This window comes from Psammomys obesus, unplaced genomic scaffold, assembly GCF_907164565.1.
Source record: "Psammomys obesus unplaced genomic scaffold, mPsaObe1.curated_primary_1811, whole genome shotgun sequence".
NCBI classification, from domain to species: Eukaryota; Metazoa; Chordata; class Mammalia; order Rodentia; family Muridae; genus Psammomys; species Psammomys obesus.
The window spans coordinates 788,749-810,180 of record NW_026596040.1 but is presented as its reverse complement, the minus strand read 5'-3'; the positions used below and the strand labels follow the sequence as shown (position 1 = coordinate 810,180).

At 50.7% G+C, this 21,432-nt stretch overlaps 1 protein-coding gene across 2 annotated transcripts; it reads left to right on the top strand.

The window, feature by feature from the left end:
- Window positions 1–4,336: 4,336 nt before the first annotated feature.
- On the top strand, window positions 4,337–18,522 carry Spry4 (sprouty RTK signaling antagonist 4). 2 transcript variants are annotated; one of them, XM_055622841.1, is made up of 2 exons: window positions 4,337–4,537; window positions 14,237–18,522. In XM_055622841.1, exon 2 carries the CDS (start codon window positions 14,284–14,286, stop codon window positions 15,184–15,186), a length of 903 nt encoding a protein of 300 aa, XP_055478816.1. In that variant the 5' UTR covers window positions 4,337–4,537; window positions 14,237–14,283; the 3' UTR covers window positions 15,187–18,522. The 2 variants fall into 2 exon arrangements, with proteins under 2 accessions (XP_055478816.1, XP_055478817.1); XM_055622842.1 differs by lacking the exon at window positions 4,337–4,537 and adding an exon at window positions 5,333–5,468.
- The last annotated feature ends 2,910 nt before the right edge of the window (window positions 18,523–21,432 follow it).

Here is a 21,432-nt window from a genome sequence, read left to right as displayed (position 1 = left end):
CAGGTGGAGCTCTGAGTTCAAGTCCGGCCTAGTCTACAGAAGTGAGTTCTGGGAGAGCCAGCGCAGAGAAACCATGCCTCAGAAGAAATAATAAATAGACGAATGGTGAAGTATAACTGAGCATGGTTGTACATGGAGATGGGTTGAGGGAGAGGATGCAGAGTTGGATACTAACCTGAACTACATAATAAAAGACTCCCAAAAGCCAGGTACTGTGGCACATGCTGTAATCCCAGCACTCTGGGAGGCAGAGACAGGTAGATCTTTGTGAGTGTGTGGTCAGCCTGGTCTACAAAGCGAGTCCAGCACAGCCAAGGCTTCACAGAGAAAACAAATGCCAAAGAAACAAGAAAGTCCAAAGGTGAAAACACACTGAGCAAAGGATCAGCAAACAGTAAGTGCTCCATAAATGTCTGACACCGAATTGGAACTGCTGCCTCTCTTCCTTCCTCAAACATTATCCCCTGGATTCTTGATAAAAGGGCAAAGCCCAGAACTGAAGCCACTCCACTGCCTTGTCCACCATCTGCAGGGGATGAATGAACTATGTTTGTACTGGCGATGAGTAGAAAGACTGTCATCATCACAGGCAGGCTGAAGGGCTGTTAGAATCTGTTGCTAGGAAAAAACAAAAACAAACAAACAAACAAAAAGCCCACGGAGACCACAGGGCAGTTTGGAAGGCATGTGCACAGCTGCCCAACTGTAATAGTTAATCTGAGATCTTCTACCTTCTGCGGAATGAATGTTTTGAGTTTTCCCCACCATCTTTCTTTCTGTCTTCTCACTCCCCGAAACACCAGCCCCAGGGCTGCTGTTGAGTTAAATCTGGGTGTTACACCTGCTTGGGACTTGCTCATCCTTGCTCATCAAGTTGTGGCGAAAGACTTTTCTGTTCAAACTGCCCACTTGCCAGGCATTTGCCCATGTGTGGCGGAGCCTCCGCCCATGACGCTCTGCTTAACACGTGCTCTAACGTTCCTTAGACGCACCTTTCAGCCCTCAGATTCAATTCAAAACCACAGGCTCCTCTCTGAGACACTTCCCAATGCCCAAATTAAAACCTGCCTTCACCATGGGGCTAAGGAAGATGGCTCAGCTGGTGAAGTACTTGCTTTGTGTGTTAGCTAGTTTTATGTCAACCTGACACAGGCAACAGTCACTGGAGCGGAAGGAGCCTCAACTGATAAAAGGACTCCATAATAACAGCAGTCTGTGGGGCACTTTCTTAACTAAGAAATTAATTGATAGGGGAGGGCCCAGCCCTCACTGTGGGTGGTGCCACACCTGGGCTGAGCAAGTAAGCTGGCTGAGCAAGCCATAAAGAGCAAGCCAGTAAGCAGCACCCCTCCATGGCCTCTGCACCAGCTCCTGCCTCCAGGTTCCTCCCCTGTCTGAGTTTCTACGTTGGCTTCCCTCAGTGGACTGTGACTCAGGACAAGTAAGCCAAATAGACCCTGTCCTCCCCAAACTGCTTCCGTCATGGTGTTTCATCACAATTGTAATCCTAACTAAGACACTGTAAGCATGAGGATGAAAGGCTGGATACCCAGAATCCACATAAAAAAGCTACACACACACACACACACACACACACACTGGTTATACCAGTGCTGGGAAACATAAAGAGCAGGACCCTGAGGCTTGCTATCCACCCATATTAGCCGAGCAGTGAGTTCCAGGTTTATTTCAGTGAGAGTCTGCCTTTCAAAAACCAAGGTGAGAGGCTGGAGAGCTGGCTCAGTGGTTAAGAGCACTTGCTGCTCTTGAAGGGGACCCAGGTCTGATTCCCATCAATCACATGACAATTTACAACCAGGAATCCAGCACCCTATCATGACAGGCACCAGGCATGCCCGTGGTTTACACACACACACACACACACACACACACACACACACGCAGGCAAAACATCACACATTAAAAACAAACAAAAAACGCAAAACCGACTCTCCTCAGGATCCACTGACTTCTGTTCTGCACACATATATGCACGCCTCTCCCACATGAATACACACAAACGTACCCCGCTTTACATGCCTCAGTTCCATGACCTCAGCGGGCTGACTTCTTTGAGCAACTTGCCAGAGCTCAAGGTGCACTCACTCGTTTCCTAAAAGACTGAGCTTCCTAACGGCAAGGGGCAAGGGGGCATGTCTGTCCTCCACCACGGAGGCCCCCGATCACCGAGGGCAGCAGCACACTGACAAGCAAATGGATTCTTCAGAAGTGCTGCCAGACTGTGTCTCTCAGGCACTACAATGGGGCTTGAAGCTTCTCTCCCTCCCCACCTCCCCACCCTAGGCACTGTCCTCCATCAAGACAGGATCACAAAGTCGAACCCTGTTTTGGGCTAGATTCCTTCCTCCACAGTTTAAAAAAAAAAAAAAAAAAAAAAAAAAAGGAGTTATTTGTAACTGAGCAAGGGCCATGGGTGAAGACCAGCTGGAAAAAAATGTCATTGTTTAACTGTCTAAATGACAAGAAAAAGGTTTTCTCAGACCCTGATGGCAGAGAGGGGTTTAGACTCAATGTAGAGAGAATTGGGTTGCAAATCCTGAAATTCAGCACTGTTTACTAGCCCTTCTGTTCATCAGATACAGGGCTTTCGGCCTCAATTTCCAGATCTGACAAATGGGAACAGTGATAACTATACGCAGGTCCTGACGTCCTCCCCCCTCCCCCTTGGCTGTGGATGGAGGTTCTGTACCCGGAAGGAAGCTGAGGCTCCGCGGGAGACTGTTCTGGTCCCAGGAACTGAGTAAGTAATCACTGAGCCGTGAGTGCGCCAGAGTGTTGCAAAGGCATTTTCAGCTAGGACGCAGTGACCTTGGGTTCCGGTCTGAACAGCCTGTGATGGAGCCTAAGCCCCAGCCCCAAGCCTGACCTCAGCCGTGGGCCGAGTCTTTTAGTTGGTTCCTCTGACAACAGCCAGGCGCGGTCCTATGATGGCGTAGGAGGAAAAAGACAGCCACATAACCCAGGAAGGCCAAACACCATCAAGATACACACACCTTACCGGGAATCCAGACTCTTAAGCTACATCAAAGCCAAACCTACCCCAGGCTCCTAAAGACTACAGGCTTCCCAGCTACTCGGCGGAGCTGGGCCTCATGCTGGAGCGCCCAGGCTTCAGGAGTCAGGCCTAATGGAGGGGCTCTTCTATTCACCCGCTTGGGCTGCCAACCCCCACTCCTCATCCCCCAGCAAAGAAAGGCTCCCAGGCCATTTCTATTCCTTCTGTGGCTCAAGAGTCCTGTTATTTAATACCGTGGCCACCCCGGCAGCATCCTGCCGTGGCCTGCTCCACCCATTCACCTGGCCAGTTCACCACTTCTCCCTCTTCATTTACGGGGGCGAGGAGGGGGAGCCTTAGGGAAAACTGCCTTCTACAACAAAGGGCGGGGGACCACAAGACTACAAAGGCCAGCGTCTTCCGAGGACTGAAAGACAAGGACGCGAGTAGTGAAAGGGGCACCTAGCCAGGGCAGCAGAGGGCGGGCGGAAGCCCGGGGCACTGCGGACATTACACTGGGGCGGGGGAGAGGCGGGGCGCTGAGAGGTGAGGGCCAGGCCTCTGGCTGAGTGGACAGAATCGCCCCGGGGGGTACTGCAGCCGGAAGAGGCCTCGGCCCAGATACTGTCCACACCCAAGAAATGGGGGGGGGGGGGGGGGAGTGGTCTGCACTTAGAAAGGGAGCCAGATTCTCTCAGCAACCCCCACCCAGTCCTTCTTTGAAATAGACAAAGGACATTTTCTTAATTTTTGGCAAACGCAGCTGGAAGGTCCCTGCCCCCGACGTCCCCAGGCGCCACTGATCTTGAAAAGAAGGTCCCCAGTAGGGGTCCTCTCGCTTCCCCGACTCCCCATCGCCTGCGGCGACAAGAGATACGCTGAACGAGGTGTGTCCTCCCCCACCCTGCTCTGAGCCCAGGATCCGGAGGCCGCAGCGCCCCCCACCCTCTAGTCACACTGACGGTTCCTGCCCAAGCCCGCAGTGGCGTGAAGGTGGCCTTTACCTCCTCTCGCAGGCTGGGAGGAGGGTACAACCCACGCAGCTGAGCCAGCTGCAGTAGTCGCCGCCGCCCTCCATTCATTAAAAAGAAAAAAAAAAAAAAAGGAACAACCTCCACCCCTTTTTGTAAAAGAACGACGGCCCCTGAAGGAGCAACAGCCGGCCCCAGCAATCACGGGTTAAGCTCTTTTCCGGCCCCCCATTCATAAAAAAAGGAGCGCAGCGCATGCGCGCACAGGGTCGCCTGTGCCCACCCATTCATAGAATCGCGGGCGGCGCGCGTGCGCACTGGAGCTCTCTGCCCTCCCATTCATAAAAAAGCCATTTTCCCAGGCAAGGGTTGCAACATCGCCGCCGCGGCAGCGAGCAGACCTGACAGCCCCGAGCTGGTGCTGCAGGACTCAAGGAGCCTTACCGGCTCCTCTGACTGGCGTCTGCGAGTACAACTGCGACTGACCCACAAGGGTTCGGGGATTTACACAGACTCAGGAGCGATGCTTGTGACTCTGCAGCTCCTCAAAGTAAGTCCACAGCCGGTTTGGGGATCCAAAAGTATCCCCTCAATGCCGTGACGCGGCTCCCCTCGGGCTGGGGCCAGTGGTGCGCTATTTAGAGCCGCTTTGGTGTCCGTTCCCTCGGTTTGCGCCTCCTCGAGTCCCTGCGGTTCGCCGCAGCTACCAGGCGCGCCCGGCCGGCACGGCGCTGGGGGTGTTCGCAGCCTGGCACTGCGTTGTCGACCCTGGGCATTGCCAAGCCGGGCTTCCGAGCCCTGTGCGACTCTGGAAGCCCTGTGCACGTCCGGGGAGTTTGCCTGTGGCCTGGCCTCTTCTGCCACTGCTCTCCTGGAGCGTTGCAACCCCTCAGCCCTGGGCTAGCTCTGGAGCGACCGCTTGGGACTGGGGGGGCGCCCGAGGTTTGGGCGGCTCGCCCACCCCGGGGCTCCGTGCCCACGCTGCCAACTCTGCCGTGGGTCTTCCCGGCCCGCCTCAGCGGCCTATGCTCGACGTAGCTTTTTCTTTCCCGGTTCCGAGCAAGGGAGGACTGGGATTCCTTTCCTTATGCTTCCCTACCGGGTGGTTAGCGTAGGGCCGGCCAAGGACCGGGCTTTTCTGCTCCCACTCCTTGGCGAGGCGGTTCCAGGCCGTCTGACCTTTGCTCGGCTGTCTCATTTTATGCTGTACCACTGCCTTGCCTCTTCCTTCCCTAGCCTCTTTTGGGCCCGAGGCTCCTTGGCCAGTCGGTGCTCCCCTGTCCTCAGACATCGATCTTTGCCAAGCCCCAGGGCCCCAGGGCCTCTCGTTAAGGCTGTGGTGGGGGCTGAAGGTGCGTTTACATAACGCCGGGCGTGTGGGAGCCGGAGGAAGAGGTTGCGTGCGTAGGAGAGATAAGGTGCCCACTTTCCCTCCTCGTTGGTACCAGACTTGACAACACCGAGAATAGAGGATAAAGACGGTATGTTCTAAAAAATTTGAAGTCGCCAGGGCCACGGGGCCATTGAGGGGGGTAAGGGGGAGGCCGGGCTTGGCTAAGCCGGGCAGCTGGAGCTTGGCTTCATCACTGGGGCCACGGCTGTGCCCAGTTCCCTCTCCAAGCAGACGATCAAAAAGCATTTACAGTAGCTGCTCTTGGGCAAGAAGACGGTTTCTCAATTCTTTTGATTGGGAGCTGGAGGTTGTGGGTAGAGGAGGGGAGAGGCGGAAAGATGGTTGCATGACCTGAAGGGCTGAGGGATGGATGGGCTGGAGGGGACTGCATGCAGAGTAGAGGAAAAAGCTGCTGCTGGCTGGGCATCCATATTGTCAGGCCTGGCTCAGGGCAGAAGGCCTCCTACTGCGCAGGGAGGCTCCCGGGAACCCTGCGATGCTGCAAAGAAAAGATAGATTCCTGGGGTCCTCAGACCTCAGTCCCCAGTGGTAGTCTTCTCCAGATCAGTGGTGTGATCCCCCCACCTCCCACCCCCCTTTTTCAGGAGAGGCAAGGGAACCTGGGGAGGGCAGGAACCCAAGCAAATCCTCTGTAGCTGACCAGTGCTGCAACCTTTCTGACAGGCCTGTAGGCGGTAGAAGATTGGAAGGTGAGACCTAGAGCAGTTGGGAAATAGGGGTTTATCAATCCCTTAATATATTCCGTCTGGCCTAAGGCCCTACCCAATATTGCACTGCTGGATTTCACAATATTCAGAGTTCTCTGGATCTTCACACAAATGGAGCATAAACATCTGAAATTTTCTGGTTCTAACCCTGGTTTAGTGCCTTCCTATGGGTCCGGGAAGGGAAGGATTTCAGTTGCTCAGGCTTTTTCTCTGAAAGAAAGACGTTGTAAGGTTGGCATCCCTGGAGTTGAATTTCCTCTATTGCTGTTTCTTGGAGGGTCTCTTGGCTCCAGGAAAATTTTCGCCTGGCAAGAGCAGTTGTACTGGGCTGGTGGGCCTTCAGATTGCTGAAATCAGGATGGACAGTTAGGTTGAGGGAGCTTTAATGACATCCCTTGGTTATACTCCATCTGAAATTTTAGACTTGAGCTCAGGAGTCACTTTCCTTCTGGGATGTCCATGCCCTCCTGCTGAATCCCACAACCCTTTCCGTATTTCCCTCCCCACAGCTTTGGTGGTAAGAGACAATACATGGACCCATTCCGGGCAGGTGGGAGGCTGGGCTTTGTGCCTGTGTCGCGGTCCAGAATTTAGAAATCACCCTTTGCCCAGTTCATACCTTTTTTTCACTATCTTGCAAACTTAGCACTATATGTGCCCAGAGTTTTGGCTGACTTTCTAAAACAACAGAAAACAGATGAAGGCAAATAAGCGATCCAAAATTAAGGGAGACACAAAATCCATTAACACTTTATTAAGCGGCTTTTGAAATGTGTTACTATGGGGTTTTAACACCTTTGGATCATGCAAAAGGGCTTTAAACTACACTTTTCTGATGTCCCTAGATGTGGTACCTTTCTGCCCCGTTTTGGACTCCTAGAACATTATTTTTAATTTATTTTTGAGGCATGAGCTCCTTATGTAGTCTTAGTTTGTCAGGGGAATATACTGAGTGGAGTTGGCTCTTTGCTAGCTGGCTTGCTTGCTTTGAAACAGGGCTTTATCCTGTAGGCACAGGCTAATTCTGAATTAAAAAAAAAAAAGATTAAGAGAAAGGTTAATCGTGTGTATGTGTACCTCCGTGTGAACGCAGTTGCCCGCAGACACCAGAGGTCGTGAGCACCGCTGCAGGTGGTGTTCCTGGGGCAGTTACATGCTGCTTGATGTTGGTGCTAGAAACCAAACTCAGATCTGCTGAAAATCCAGGGCTTAACCACTAAGCCCTCTCTCCAGACCTATAACCATGAGTTCTTAATTTTTCTGCCTCCTGTAATCCTGGGTGCTAGTTTTACAGATGTGCTACCTTGCTGAGCTGTTTGTTTTGTTTTTTTTTGAGACAGGGTTTTGGCTGGCCTGGAACTCATCATGCAAAACATGCTGATTTCTAACTTGGAGCAATCCTCCTGCCTCCGGGAGTGTCGGCCTGACAGGCAGGAAGGCTCCACCATTCCCAGTTCACAACAGGGTTTTTGAATGAGAGGAATGGTAAACGTGGAGAAGAACAACACAGTGACCAGATTTTTTGCAAGGAAACAATGACTAACTCAGGGGAAATTGTATTATTGATTCTTTCAGACCAGGCTACGACCTGCCAAGCATGGGCCTTAAGAGCCAGAGGAACCAGGGTTAGCCAATAGGGCTGCTAGTGAGTGGCTAGCACGGGGACACTTTTAGTCCTTTACTGCTAGTAGGAGGGTTTAGTCTTAAGGACATTTTGAATAAAAGGCACAGGAAGTACAAGGTACTGTGTGATATGAAAGGTTGGGGTTATTGGCTCCCAGGGAGCTGGGACTACCCTGCAGACCCTGACAGCTGATTGGATTGGGGAATGTATGCACGATATGTGGTCAGGTTTAAGAGGCCCTGCTGTTCAGCTGTGATGGGGTTGTTCTTACCAAGGAAGGGCCTCCAGTCAGTGAAGGAAGCGAGGAAGAGAGCACAGATGTTCTAGGTCTAGTGGAGGAAGGGAAGGGGCCCTGGGGCAGGTGGCCACTTGCAGAACAGCGGGTTTCCCTTGTCAGTCTGTTTGTGGCTGGGAAGGGCGGGGGGACTCATTTCCTGTTCAATCCCAGGAGTAGGCTAAGAGTCTATTGTCAGTTCTGTTTCTTGGTGGAGGTTAGGGAGACAATAAGACCATCTTGATGACATGTAAGAAGAAGCCTTTCAAGCGAGCGGGTGTCTGCAGCTTTGGGTCACATCCTACACTTTGGTCTGGCAGCTCAGAGCTTCGTGTAGTTCGAGGATGTTGCTGGTTGGTTAGCGGGTTAGCGGGCTCCCGTCCATTGCCCTTCCTTTGTGACATGGCTTCTGATTCCTCTTAATGGGATATTGTACAGATAACAAGAATAGGGCGGTATACATACAGCAAAATGAAACCTTGAAGCTGGTTTAAACTGTTCAAAATACAACAAGGATGGGGAAGAGGGCTGAAAACTGATGTTGGGACAAAGGATGAAGGGCCGTGTATCCTTTCCTGATCCCTAACATGGCCAGCCGTGAGCTAGTAAAGTAGGGAGTGTGTGAAGGTGTGTCCTCAGACAAACTCAACTGCCCAGAAGCTTTCTGCTTCTTCCACTGGGCTATTCTTCACAAATTGACTTTCCTCATAAGACTCAGAGAGGGAAGTCCCTGGCTTTCACTAGCTCCCCCCCCCCCCCAGTCTTTTTAAAAGCAATGTCATCGTCTGGCTGTAGCTTAATTAACTAAGCTGGGATAGTGGCACAATGGACTCAGCAGTGATGTTGCTGCAGAGGAGTGGGCAGGCTCTCCGCAGCCTGAAGACCTTTATTCTGAGTTGTTTAAAGGGTTAAACAACCCTCTGTGGGAGAACCCCCTGAGCCTGAATGGGCAGCACAGAAATTGCCCATTCATTCAGAACGCCCTGCCAGTTTGTCATTAACCGACCTGTAGAATTTTAAAGTATAGCCAGCAGGTTTTCCACATATTTCCCAGCTCCCCTTGCTAGGGTAAATCAAGGGAAAGATTGTGTGTTGTATGGACATTTAACATACCTCTTGGTGCTTTTCATGCAGCCTGTGTCCATTTCTCTTCCCACAGTTACAACTGGCAGTGATGGTCAAGACAGGCAGCTCTGAGCTGCAAGACCAAGCCCAGATCAAGGGACTGAGAGGGAAGGGGGGAAGGGTTGAGCAGCTTGCTGACTCATCAGCAGGCCTCTCTTCCAGTTTCCTTGTGCCTGGCTCTTCCTTTGCCTTCCCTCCGCTCACTTCTACACGTGCACTGGAAACTCAAGAGATGCCCCAGAAACCCCCAAAGCTTAACTTGATAGGTGAGGGAGGAGTCCCCTTTCCCAGCAGTATTTCCTTATCTTTGGAGGACTGGTTTTATAGGGAGACCCTGTAAGGGAGATAGATACATACGAATAAAAATGCAAACAGTAAAGGAAGGATGAAGTGACAGAACTGGCCAACAAAACAAAACCAAAAAACTAACTGGAAATTTTTAACTGGGGGTCTGGGACAAAAGCCCTATTCTGAGTCATTTATTTGCTGATTATGTTCCTGAACCTCTCCTCATCCCTGCTCGACACCCCAGGGCTGGTGGCTAATGGGCAGGCTACAGAAGGGTCCATGACTAAGAAAATGATGCTTGTATACTTGGATCCCCAGAGGTAGGGAAGTCGTTGTCAGCTAGGGCTGCAGGGCTGTTTCTCGGCCACAGGGTCATCAGACTGTGTGGAAATGAATCCCGTTCTGGTCCCTTGCTCTACTCTCGTGACCTTTTTTGCTTTGAAGTGCATTCTTCCTTCTCCCTCAGTGGCTCTCTATCTTAGTTTTACTTATGTGTATGAGGGTTGATATACATGCCTGTATTTATACCACAGGCATGCTTGGCAGTTTTTGGAGGCCAGAATAGGGTATCAGATTTCTCCTAGAAGGAGAAATATACATGACTGTGAGCCACCATGTGGGTGCAAGAGACTTAAACTCAGGTCCCTCTGCAAGAACAGTAAGTGCTCTTAATTAGCAAACTGTTTCTCCAGTCCCTCTGTCTGATCAGGGGAGGTGAGGATGGGGTCTCTGAATTCAGTGGTATGACTGACCAGTGAGCTGTGGAGATTCTCCTGTCTTCACTTTCCCTACAGTAAGGCTACAGAGGTGACAAAACTGCTTTGGGGACCAGAACTTAGGGCCTTCTGCTTGTGCAAGCACTCAGCTGACCAGCTCTCCTCGCAGCCCTGCGCCTTTTATTTCTAACTCCAGAATGGGTGCTATCCATTAAGGTGATAAGATTAAATGAGAAAATAAATGACTGTGGGTGCAGGGTGCAGCAGAAAGCTTGGCACCAAGAAGTGTGCCATAAATGTTAGCCCCTTCTAGTAATTCACATTTTTTAATTATTAGTATTATTATTATTTTGAGGGGAGGTGACACATGAGAGTTCCTAATCATATGGCTGTGAGGCACTTCCTTGGCTAAGTGCAGGGTTGGTGTCTTTTCCGTCTGGAACCTTCCAAATTGACCATCAAGCCTTTCCCAACAGCTTAGAGAGGCAAAGCCTTCTGTCCCATTTATATTATATGAATCTCTTTTTTCCTTGGAGGAGAAGCAGAGGTGCTTATTAAACTTAACGCCTGCAGGAATGCGCTAACTGAGGGGCAGAGACTGATCTTGGGAACAGAACTCAGACCTGGGGATTTGGAGGGGCACAAGGAGTAGAGCTCTGGTTGTGCTGAGGGGTTGTCAAGACAGGCAGTTTAGGCTCTCGGAGGCTGGGGTGGGCAAGCGTGTGAGCAGCGGCTCTTGGAGCCAGCCATTGGGTTTTGCTGAGAGGGTTATGGTAGGGAGAAATGCCTTCTGGAACCAAGTGTCAGAAGCTACGTGTCCTGAAAGAGCTGAGTCATCGGGGGCCAAGATTCCACTCTCAAAGCTGGCCTCAGTGCAGATGTTGACAGCTGCCTCTTGAGGGTGATGGGAGCCGTGTAGATAACAGAATCCTCACTGCCTCCAGTGGCTGCTCCAAATTAGTCTGCTGGTGGGGCTTTTGCATGACATGGAGAATCTGTGCCCCGCTGATTCCAGGGCCCGCTGAACATCCTTGAAAGTTGCCCGTGCTTTTTGCTTCATCTGCAAGAACTGCAGCTGTTTTTACAGAGTCTTGGTAACTTGCTTGGGAAAGCAGAGTAGGGAATGGTTCTGACTCTGGCTGCGGGTACCTTTCTCCCGCAGTTTGGTCAGCCTTGGGCTTAGTCTGAGATAAAGCCTTGGCTACAAGGGCCAATGTAAAGCCACTTGAAGCTTCCAGGGACTTTTTTTTTTTTTTTTTTTTTGGCAGGTATTCCCAACCTAGGCTTTCTGGAATCAGGGGCTTATGTTGTTCAAAGAGAAAGGTTCTGGCTAAGACACTCCTTGGCTAGCACCTGGGAATCCTACCTGTGACACTTTATATATTATGCGAAAGTTACATTATTTTTTTTCTCCCTTTAACCATTAAAGACTCCAGGACTAGAAGCTGGGGCTTCCAACTAACTGGACTGTTTGTTGACCCCAAACTTTTAGAGGCAAGGCCTTGGGAACGTTCTTGAAACAAGTGTACTAGTTGAAAGGTAGCATTCCTGAGAGATGCCCTCCCTCCATGGATGCTTCTGCCCAGCCCCGACCACAGCAGTGCACTTGAAGCTGCCTTGATAAGGGGATTGTTCTTCAGTGGCAGGCCTGGTGGGTGATTGAGGCAAACTGCCAGAAAGGTGATGCTCAGATCTATATATGGTGTGTTCATACTGTGGTCATACGTAGCTGTCATCATAGCAGTTAGGGAGCTAAGGCAGGAGGACTTCTATGGGTTCAAGACCAGCCTGGGGCTATTACATAGTAAGTTTCAGACCAACCTAAGATGTAATGTGAGGCCTCGTCTCAACAAACAAGCAATTGAATGAATGAATGAATGAGTGTTCTGATTTCACTGAAGAGAATATTGGGGCCCCTGCAACCTGGTAGACTATCCAAGACAGACAGGGAAATAGTATAAAGAAATACCTGCAGTAGTCAGTGTCCTGTGTGAATGTTGGGCCTTGTAGAAAGGACTTGCTGTTTTTGCATTTAGCAACATAGGTGATGCAGAGCAATGTTGTGGGTAACCCCACCCCCTTTATTCCCTGCAGGAACTTTCTATGTAGAGCTAGCTCTTTATTTCATGTCGACTAGAAACATACAAGAAGGCACTTCAGTTATTTGTAACCAAACCCTTGTCTCCAAGCAGGAGCAAGCACAGTAGTGAGTTCCCATCAGCCTCTTCTCTCCATCACCACAAAACATTTTATTACCACGGTTTTGAGTCCAGGTGTCACTCTCCTGTGATACTGAGATGGTCCCAGCAAGTAGGGTAAACAGAACTAGAAACCTACCTCACATCCCCTTGGCAATACCTTTGAAGATTCAAGATAAACTTCGTTGAGAGACAGGAGCTGTCATTAGCGTCTTGAAAAGGCATTTAGAGAAACACCACTCTTAACACACAAGCCCAGTGTGTGTTGTTGTCTTTATGAAGACTCTCCTTCCCTTCTCCATCCTTCCCTCCCCCAGTCCCTTGAAGTTCTTTGTGGAATCTTCCCACAGTGTAATCTTTCCTTTGAATTCCAAATTGTGTCTCCTTTGAGCAGAGGTCTTGGCCTTCTGCTGCTATTTCTTTAAATTGATCTCCATCCGAATTCCAAATGTAAAGGTCAGCAGGCAAGGAAATGGCACTTCTAATAGAAAACAATGTGCACTTTCTAAATTTGAACCAAGCCGTTTCCGCTCTTTGATTTAAGTGACTTCCTGGGGTTCCGTGTCAGGCGCTGCAGTTGAATCTCTGGCCGGATGCCAACTTAAAATTGCACTCTCTCAGTGAAATTAGAAACTGATCCAGGGCTGGCTTAGCTATTCTGGTAAATAGCATTTAGTCTGAATGTTCAGCTCAGCACTTGGAAATGGGCGATGTGAGTACCCCTTGAGAGGATTTCCCATGCAAGTTGCCGGGAGCTCACCTACCCAGGGTTATTGGCTGCTGGCAGCTGTTGCTCTTGGAAGTGGGAGTAATAGGTTAATGTCCTGGATGAGCAGGCATCGATACATCCCTTCCTTCTCAGTACCCGAAGCGAAGGCTTTTGTTGATCCAGCTGATGAGCTCCGGCGAGCACACAGGAGCTGTTGTACTGAGCACATGCCCAGCCCTCAGTGCCCGGCACAGTTCCTGCAGGCCGGGAAAGTGCTTACTTAGGAAATCCAAAGGGTTGTATTTTGAGGCAGTGATGAATTGTTTAGTATGTTCTGTGTACCCGGCTGTGTGCTGCATACCAGGTGTGCGTTTTCTTACTTAGTCCTTGCCAGAACCCCTTTTACAGACGTAGAACTCCGGCAGCTTTGGCCCCAGCACTCAAAAGTACGGAGGCAGGTGGATCTCTGTGAATTCACGGCCAGTCTGTTAAATACATCGAGTCCAGAGGCCAGCCCAGGTCTACAGAGCGAAACCTACCCTCCCTCACTCCCCCTCCCGCCCCAAAAAAGTTACTCAGGGTCATGAGGTGACTTAAGTAGGTACACATGCTTGTTCACAAGCCTGAGGACCTGAGTTCAAAATCATTATCACACATGAAGGTGGAAGGAGAGAGAGAAGTGATTATCTCCTGAGAGAAGTTTGTTCCCTCAGACTCTCCTCTCCCTTCCCCCCAGATTGAAAAGATAGAACTTGTTCCCAGCAGTGCTCTTAAGACTTACTGTGCTCTGTTTTTGGTCTTGAGATAGATTCTCACTCTGTTGCCTGGGCTAGTCTCAAATTCACAGCCATCTTTTTGCTTCCACCTTCCAAGTTCTAGGATGATGGGTTTATCCATGCCTGGCCCTCTCACCACTACCCTACCCGTGGTGCTGATGCCGAAGCTAGAACCTGTGATGCATACTGGGAAAGCCCTCTCCCACCAAGCTGCACCTTAGCCCAATAGATGTTATTTCTACCAGTATTATCATTATTGAGCATTTAAGCGTTTGGGAATTGCTGGGAAGTTCATTGAAGGGATTCGGTGCCCATTTTATTTAGGCTCCAGAGGCCTGATGCAAAATTGAGGGTAGGAGATTAACGGACCATATACTGATGCTGGGAATCCATTTTCTCTTTCCTTCATCTTCCCCAGGGCCCCTAGAAGCCTGTCTGTTGCTGCAGTCCAGGACCTCCAGCCTCATGGAGCCCCCGATCCCACAGAGCGTTGCCCCTTTGACTCAGAGTTCAGTCATGGTGCAGCCCCTCCTTGACAGCCGAGTGCCCCACAGCCGGCTACAGCACCCACTCACCATCTTACCCATTGACCAGATGAAGACCAGCCACGTGGAGAATGACTACATAGACAACCCTAGCCTGGCCCCCGCCGTGGGTCCCAAGCGGACCCGGGGTGGCCCCCCAGAGCTGGCTCCTACCCCTGCCCACTGCGACCAGGATGTTACTCACCACTGGATCTCCTTTAGCGGTAGGCCCAGCTCTGTAAGCAGCAGCAGCAGCACTTCCTCCGACCAGAGGCTGCTAGACCACATGGCTCCACCACCGGTGGCTGAGCAGGCCTCACCCAGGGCTGTGCGCCTCCAGCCCAAAGCGGTCCATTGTAAGCCACTGGACCTCAAGGGCCCGGCAGCTCCGCCAGAGCTAGACAAGCACTTCCTGCTGTGTGAGGCCTGTGGGAAGTGTAAGTGCAAAGAGTGTGCGTCCCCCCGGACATTGCCCTCCTGCTGGGTCTGCAACCAGGAGTGCCTGTGTTCAGCCCAGACCCTGGTCAACTACGGCACATGCATGTGCCTAGTGCAGGGCGTCTTCTATCACTGCACTAACGAGGATGATGAGGGCTCCTGCGCCGACCATCCCTGTTCCTGCTCCCGCTCCAACTGCTGCGCCCGCTGGTCCTTCATGGGCGCCCTCTCTGTGGTGCTGCCCTGTCTGCTGTGCTACCTGCCGGCCACAGGCTGTGTCAAGCTGGCCCAGCGTGGATACGACCGCCTGAGACGCCCTGGTTGCCGCTGCAAGCACACGAACAGTGTCATCTGCAAGGCACCCAGCGGGGACACCAAGGCCACCAGGTCCGACAAGCCTTTCTGACACTTTGGAGTCGGCACTGCCTTCGGAAACGTGGTCCCTCCTGCCAGTCTCCTGAGGCTGACCTTGCTCATCTGTCCTCTCCTAAACCCTAGATTGGGAAGAAACAGGCAGAGAACACTACCACCCAGTCTTGAGTCCCCAAAAGGATGAAGGTACATTTTGGGGATTTTGATGGTCTTGGAAACTTTATGTCAAGCAGCAGTGACAGTGACAGTGTCAGGGTGTAGTGGTTGGGGCCAGTTTTCCTGTTTCAGAAGGTGGAACACGGATGTGCATACTGATGTGGACGCTCAGCCACTCAGTGGCATTCCCAGGCCTTCCTCTCAACCTCTCCCTCCCAGTTTGCCATTGTCTGTGGCTCCTGCCTGGGAGGTGGCCCTAACGGAAGGTGGACTACTTCGAGGAAGACCCTCAGAGCCTTGACTTCTATCTTTTCCTCCTGTCCATGCCTGTTGGCCTTGGCCTCTTGGGAAGGTGCACCGTAGCGATTCCTGTAATACGTACTTGATGGCTGAGAACAAAATCGCCACTGAGCAGAAGCCTCCCTGGACCACAGGATGGATCAGGAGCCATTGGGCAGCGCGCTCCTCCTAGCTTCAGTCACTAACTTGGGGGTGTCCACTCATCACAGACTGGCCTGCCTGCTATGTGTCCTGAGCTCTCTCTACTCCGATCTTTGCAGAAATTTGCTGGGTTTAAGAAGGCCAGGGTGACACAAGCGAGACCAAATATCATTTTGCCAATGAGTCTGAGGCTGTGGTCTCTGGATCCAGTCGTGATGTTTTTATATGTTTAATTAAACTAGATGCTAATGGTGTTTAAACATAATAATAGCAACAACAACTTGCTTCCTTTTGGGCCACCCCCCAGGAAGGGCTGATTTCAAAATCTGGGGGCATACAACCTCAAGGAGCATAATTTCCCTGCCCATCAAGAATGGCGAAGAAGAGGCCGCACCTCCCATTGGCAGAATGACAGTTGAGCCGAGCTGGGGTTGGGTTTTCTTCTGATTCTGCTGCTTGCCGTCATAGCCTCTTGTGTATAGTGCTGCGTCTGTCTTCATGTAAATAGAGAGGTGATGAACAGAGTCTATTTTAGTGTTAGGAGGCCCCCGTAGGGAAGTCAGAAGAGCCCAGAGAGGATGGGCTTCAGGGGCTGCTGGGTTTGAGCCCCACTTTCGTGCGCAGCACACATAACCCTCCCCTCCCAACAGCCCCCAAAGACGTAGCAACTCTTTCTCTCACGGTGCTAAAGGACTCAGAAAGTGCAGCACGTCCAGTGGGTAGGTACTTGTTGCATGCAAAAAGCTATAGTGTCTCTGGTCCTTGCCCCCCTCTGTCGTGTGGGGTTTTTGCTTTGTGTGGTATTTTGTCCCTGTCCCTGCCTCTGCTGCGAAAAATGGCTTGGGTCAGAAGTGCCCCAGGTGAGATTGGGAGAGCATTAGGCAAAAATCTTGTGCAGCATTTCTGGTTCTGTGGGACCAGAGCTGCTCCCAGGAAGGAGGTAAGCAGGCAGGTAGCTGTGAGTGGAATTACCTAATGCTCTTTCTCAAGGATTCACCGCACCCCCACCTTGGAAACTAGTAGTAGTGACACCTTATGATTTAGAATAAGTTAATTGTAACCATAGGTATTTATTGATTGGAGGAAGGGAGGGTTTTATTTTCAGCTTTATTTATGTAACATTTACTGGCTTGTAAAAGGCAAGTATAAAATACTGCATCTTCATTCTCTATGGCTAATCCGTGTAGCTGCCCTTGCCACCCTCGGCAATGTTCTTGCACAGATCAGAAGGAAAGACGGAAGAAGAAAACTCGTGCAGCCAACCACTTAACACTAATTGAATGTATCAGAAGCTTGCTGAAGGGGCTGGAAATGTTTTCCTCGGATGAGATATGTGGAGGGAAGCCCCCAAAATGATAGCGCACATGTCCACTCTTTCTAAACATCCTGGGAACTTTGCCCCCGGGGTCCCTCCCTCAATTTGTCTCCACAGGACAGTTGACCCAGTGGCAAGTTGCACTTTGGTGATCTTGGTCCACACACCTCTGTGGACAGTTGAGTTACATAGACCGTGTGTGCACATGTGACACTTAGACACACACTGACCCTCTGCCGCACAGACCCTGTTTCCTGGCAACCCCTCCTGAACCTTGACTTTGTGTACATAGCTGTAAACACGGATTTTTATGGGTTTTGGTTTGCTTTCTCTCCCCGTCCTTGTTTTGGCGCGCCAATGGATGTCTGCAGAACTCCCCCTCCCCCGGGGGCTTACCTTGGGGGTCCACTTGCTCAGTGGTGAAGGGAAGGAGCAAAAGGAAGCTTTGTGGCTTCTCCTCAGCTCTGTTTTCTCTGGCTTCTCGGCAAACACCTCCACACGGGAAGGAACACATACACAAAAAGGTGGTAGTTTGGCTGGAGGGAGCCCACCCCCTTCCTCAGACAAGTCCACAGGCACCGAGGGTACAGGCTCTCACAGACACAGAACGTTTCCGTAACTGTTTCTGACTTCTGCGCTAGCGTCAGTGGCTTGCCTGGCCGAGTTACATCTCTTCAAGAGGGCCAGCTGGTTCCCACTTCCAGTCCTGGAGTGGGTCACAGTTGTGCCTGGGGCTAAGGATGCCATCTGGGACATTAGCTGCAGTGCCTTGGCTACTTGGTTTCCCGTTGTGGGGAAAGGCCAGCACTCCCCCCCGGGTCTAGGCTAGCAAAGCCTTCGAAGGTACAGCCAAGGCATCCTTGTGATTGCGCTGGGTTCTTTGCGCCGGTCCATCCTGCGTTGATGGGCCCAGCTGGAGCACAACGCCAAGGGAACAACAGGTACAGCGTTGGTCAGGCCAGGGCTGCTCTAAGGAATGCCCGAGGTGAGCGCGCAGCATGAATTTGCACTGTACAGCTTTCTCGAGCAGCCGGGGCTTCACCAGCCTCCTGGTTTTTGCATTTGGTGAGTTAAGTAGTTCCTTGCCCTCCCTGCTCTGTAACGGTGGATGTCGGTCCTGTGTTACCGTTCTTGTTGTGGGTGACTGCGCTGTTTCTTCTTAGCTTTCTCTTGCGTCCTATGGTTGATTTCCTGTTAGCAGCTGTAGCGCTGTGCCCGGTGCCCACTCCACCCCATTCCCGTCCCATTCTCCCCTCACTGTAGCCCCTTTTCGCCCCACCACAAAAAGTTACCACAGACGGTTTCCTTTGTAAAAAAATATTTATTTTGAAGCTCTATTTTAATAGTATTTATTTTAGAAAGTCTACTATTGTAAGAGTTCTTCTGTTTGTGAAGAAAAAACAAGTTAAAAACTGAATGTACTGATCTAGAAGATATCTATAAATATATATATTGTTAAATATACACGTGGCCGCCATTCTCTTGAGTGTTGTATTCAGTTCTCTGACATCCTCACCACGTGGGCACACGCACAAAGTGGGCTGGGTGTCTGGACTGGGGGACCCTCATCCTACCTCTAGAATAATCTGAAAGCCACCAAACAAAGCTACACTTCATAGGGGAGCTGACTGCTGTCACGTGACACAGGCGACCCTTCCTGGGTCACTGGTTCCCCTGCACAGGGTTTCTGGAGTTTTGAGTTTTCTTGTTTTTTGTGATAGCCTCACTATCCCAAGATAATGCTAGCTCAGGCCTACACCTGTAATCCCAGCACTCGGGGAGGCAGAGGCAGGCAGATCTAGGAGTTTGAGGCCAGCCTGATTTACAGAAGTCCAGGACAACCAAAAAGGAAAAGTAGGAAAAAGGAAGGACCAAATTTTGGCCTTGGTACCCCCAAATATAGAGGCTTCAAGAAGCCAAACTGGTGCACTTAACAGGTTCTTTCATTTTTGCTGGACCAATAAGACCTCAGACCAGGTCTTTTGATCTCTAAGGCCTCCTAGTCATGGAGTGGCTTGTCTAATCAAACTCAAGTTCTCGGGTTAAAAATAGGTACTAACTACTGTGCTTGTTTTTTGTTTGTTTTTTTGATTATTTTTTGTTTTTTTCGGTCACCAGTTGTAGGTGCTAGTTTTAAGGCTGTTTTATTTAGGGTTTCTTAAGCCTCTACCTCCCTTCCAAGCCCCTAACCCTAGGTAGGAGAGAGCCAAGGTTAGAAGGAAAAGGGGATATAGATAGACCCCTTTAGACTTAGTTCCACCTGCTGAGGTCATCAGTGTATGTAGCAGTCTAGCAACAGCAAACACAACAGGACAAACAAGCCGCCTTCTTCGTCCTCTGTCGTAAAGATCCTTCCTCTCCCTGGGCTCTGATATTTGTCCTCTTTGAGTCCTCAGAATTCCACTAACTGCAGCTGGCAAAGACCGTGCCTCTCTCTGAGCCACATGAGGCTATTACCAGCTGTGGACAAACTAAGGCAGTCGCATAGCCAACACTTGGGATTAAAACAAAAGCCTGTTTACATAACAACTGAGTTTTTAAAGAAACCAAAACTTTCACTAAAGCAGTAAGGGCATCTTATACTGCTTAGTAGGATCCAGTCTTGTACCTCGTTGAGTCTTTACATCCAGCTCTTTTTGTTGTTGGGTTTTTTTTGGCCTGTTCTGGAAATCACTCCGTAGACCAGGCCGGCTTTGAACTAACAGCCTGCCTGCCTCTGCCTCTGAGTGCTGGGGTTAAAAGTGTGCACAACCACCACTGCTTGTTCCCCAGGTCCCATTCTCCAATGAAGTTGAATAAAGATAGTCTCAAGCCCTCCTGTTTCCTGACCGCACAACCTCTACCGCCCCTACAGCAGGGGCACTCTGGTCCTGAAGAGTGTCTACCATGCTTGGCTTCACCAGGGTCACTCACTGGTTGCATTAGTAAAGGTCTGCTCACCCACAGGAGGGAGCCAAGAGTGTCCAGAAGAGAATTCCACAACCGCTATCCTTGTCTTTCTCCATCTGGCCTTGTCCCTCATTAGTTCCTAGTTACAGATGGCTTTGGGGTGACCCCAAAGGTCAGCATTTGCTGAGTGACTTTTTGCCTGATGCCCGCTGCTTAGAGAGGCAGACGTGGAAGTTACGGGGAATTAGTGAACGTACAGAATGTAAACCCGAGGCTTCGCTGGCTGTGCTTGGGGAAGTAGGCTGGAAAGTGATCAAATGTAAAAGTAAAAGGTTGTATTAACACTCTTTCCTGTACATAACCACATGGCACTTGTTCGAAGAAGGAGTGGGCGGGCCTCAGCCTGTAGCTCAGTGCTAACAGTACCTGGCTGGTTTGTGCAGGGTCTCCGGCACTGTCTCTAGTCCAAAGGGCTTGGCTTGGTGTGGGCAACTCTTGATACATAGCATGTACCCCTGCAAGTCTGCAGCCTTGTCCGGTGGTCCAGAGGCCCTAGTGAGCTCAGCTCCAGTCATCTACCCAGCCTCGGTAGTTAATAGCTTGAAGTGAATCTAACTTTCCAAAGCATGAACCCCCGGAAAGACCCAGGCAGCCTGCCCGACACTGGAGGTGCTGCCAGATGAAAGCCGGGAGGACATTTTTAAGAGACCTGAAGTTTATTCATCGGAACTTTAATAAAACAATATGTCCATGGCCCGAGGCAGGTATAATTTTCATAATTTATGGGTCTCTGAGACAGGAAGAGAGCTCGGGGTTTTATTGTGTTTCGCACGATAAATGGCATTCCAATTGTCTGCCCGGTGTTCTTTAAGGCCTCTTGTCTGGCGGCAGTGTGGGCCTTCTGGAGCCCACCTGGGCCTGGAGGCCAGAGGCAAGGGCTAATTATGGATGCATCTGGATGCATTAAGCAGGAGATGACTGAAAAACTCCCTGGGCTCTACTTCCTATGCCCACACGTGTGCTAACATTAACTGCTGCAAGCTTCGGGGCTTCACTCTTCGCCCCTCGCAGCCAAGCCCCGCCCCATCCTCTCTGCTGGACCTGAAGAATCTGCAGAGGTGCCGGTTGGATCTGCAGGAAACAGCCACAGCGAAGAGCCCCAGGTGAGGTTCCAGTTGGAATGACTAGGGGGGATATCCTGTAGACTGTGCCACTACAGAACATCAAGGTAACAGGCCAAGTAGCGGTATGAAATACCACAGAGGGCATCACTTGGGAGCATCGTTGGGACATTATCATTTACAATCTTGGCCTCACTTGACAGAAAATCAAGATTCAGACAGGTGAATTTACTTACACTCAGTCCCCCACTCAGAAGTGGTAGACCTGAAATTTTTAACGCAGTAGATCTTCCAAAGCCAGTGCACTAGATACTAAGGACTTTTTACAAATTTTAGACCCGGTCCAAGGAGCACTTCC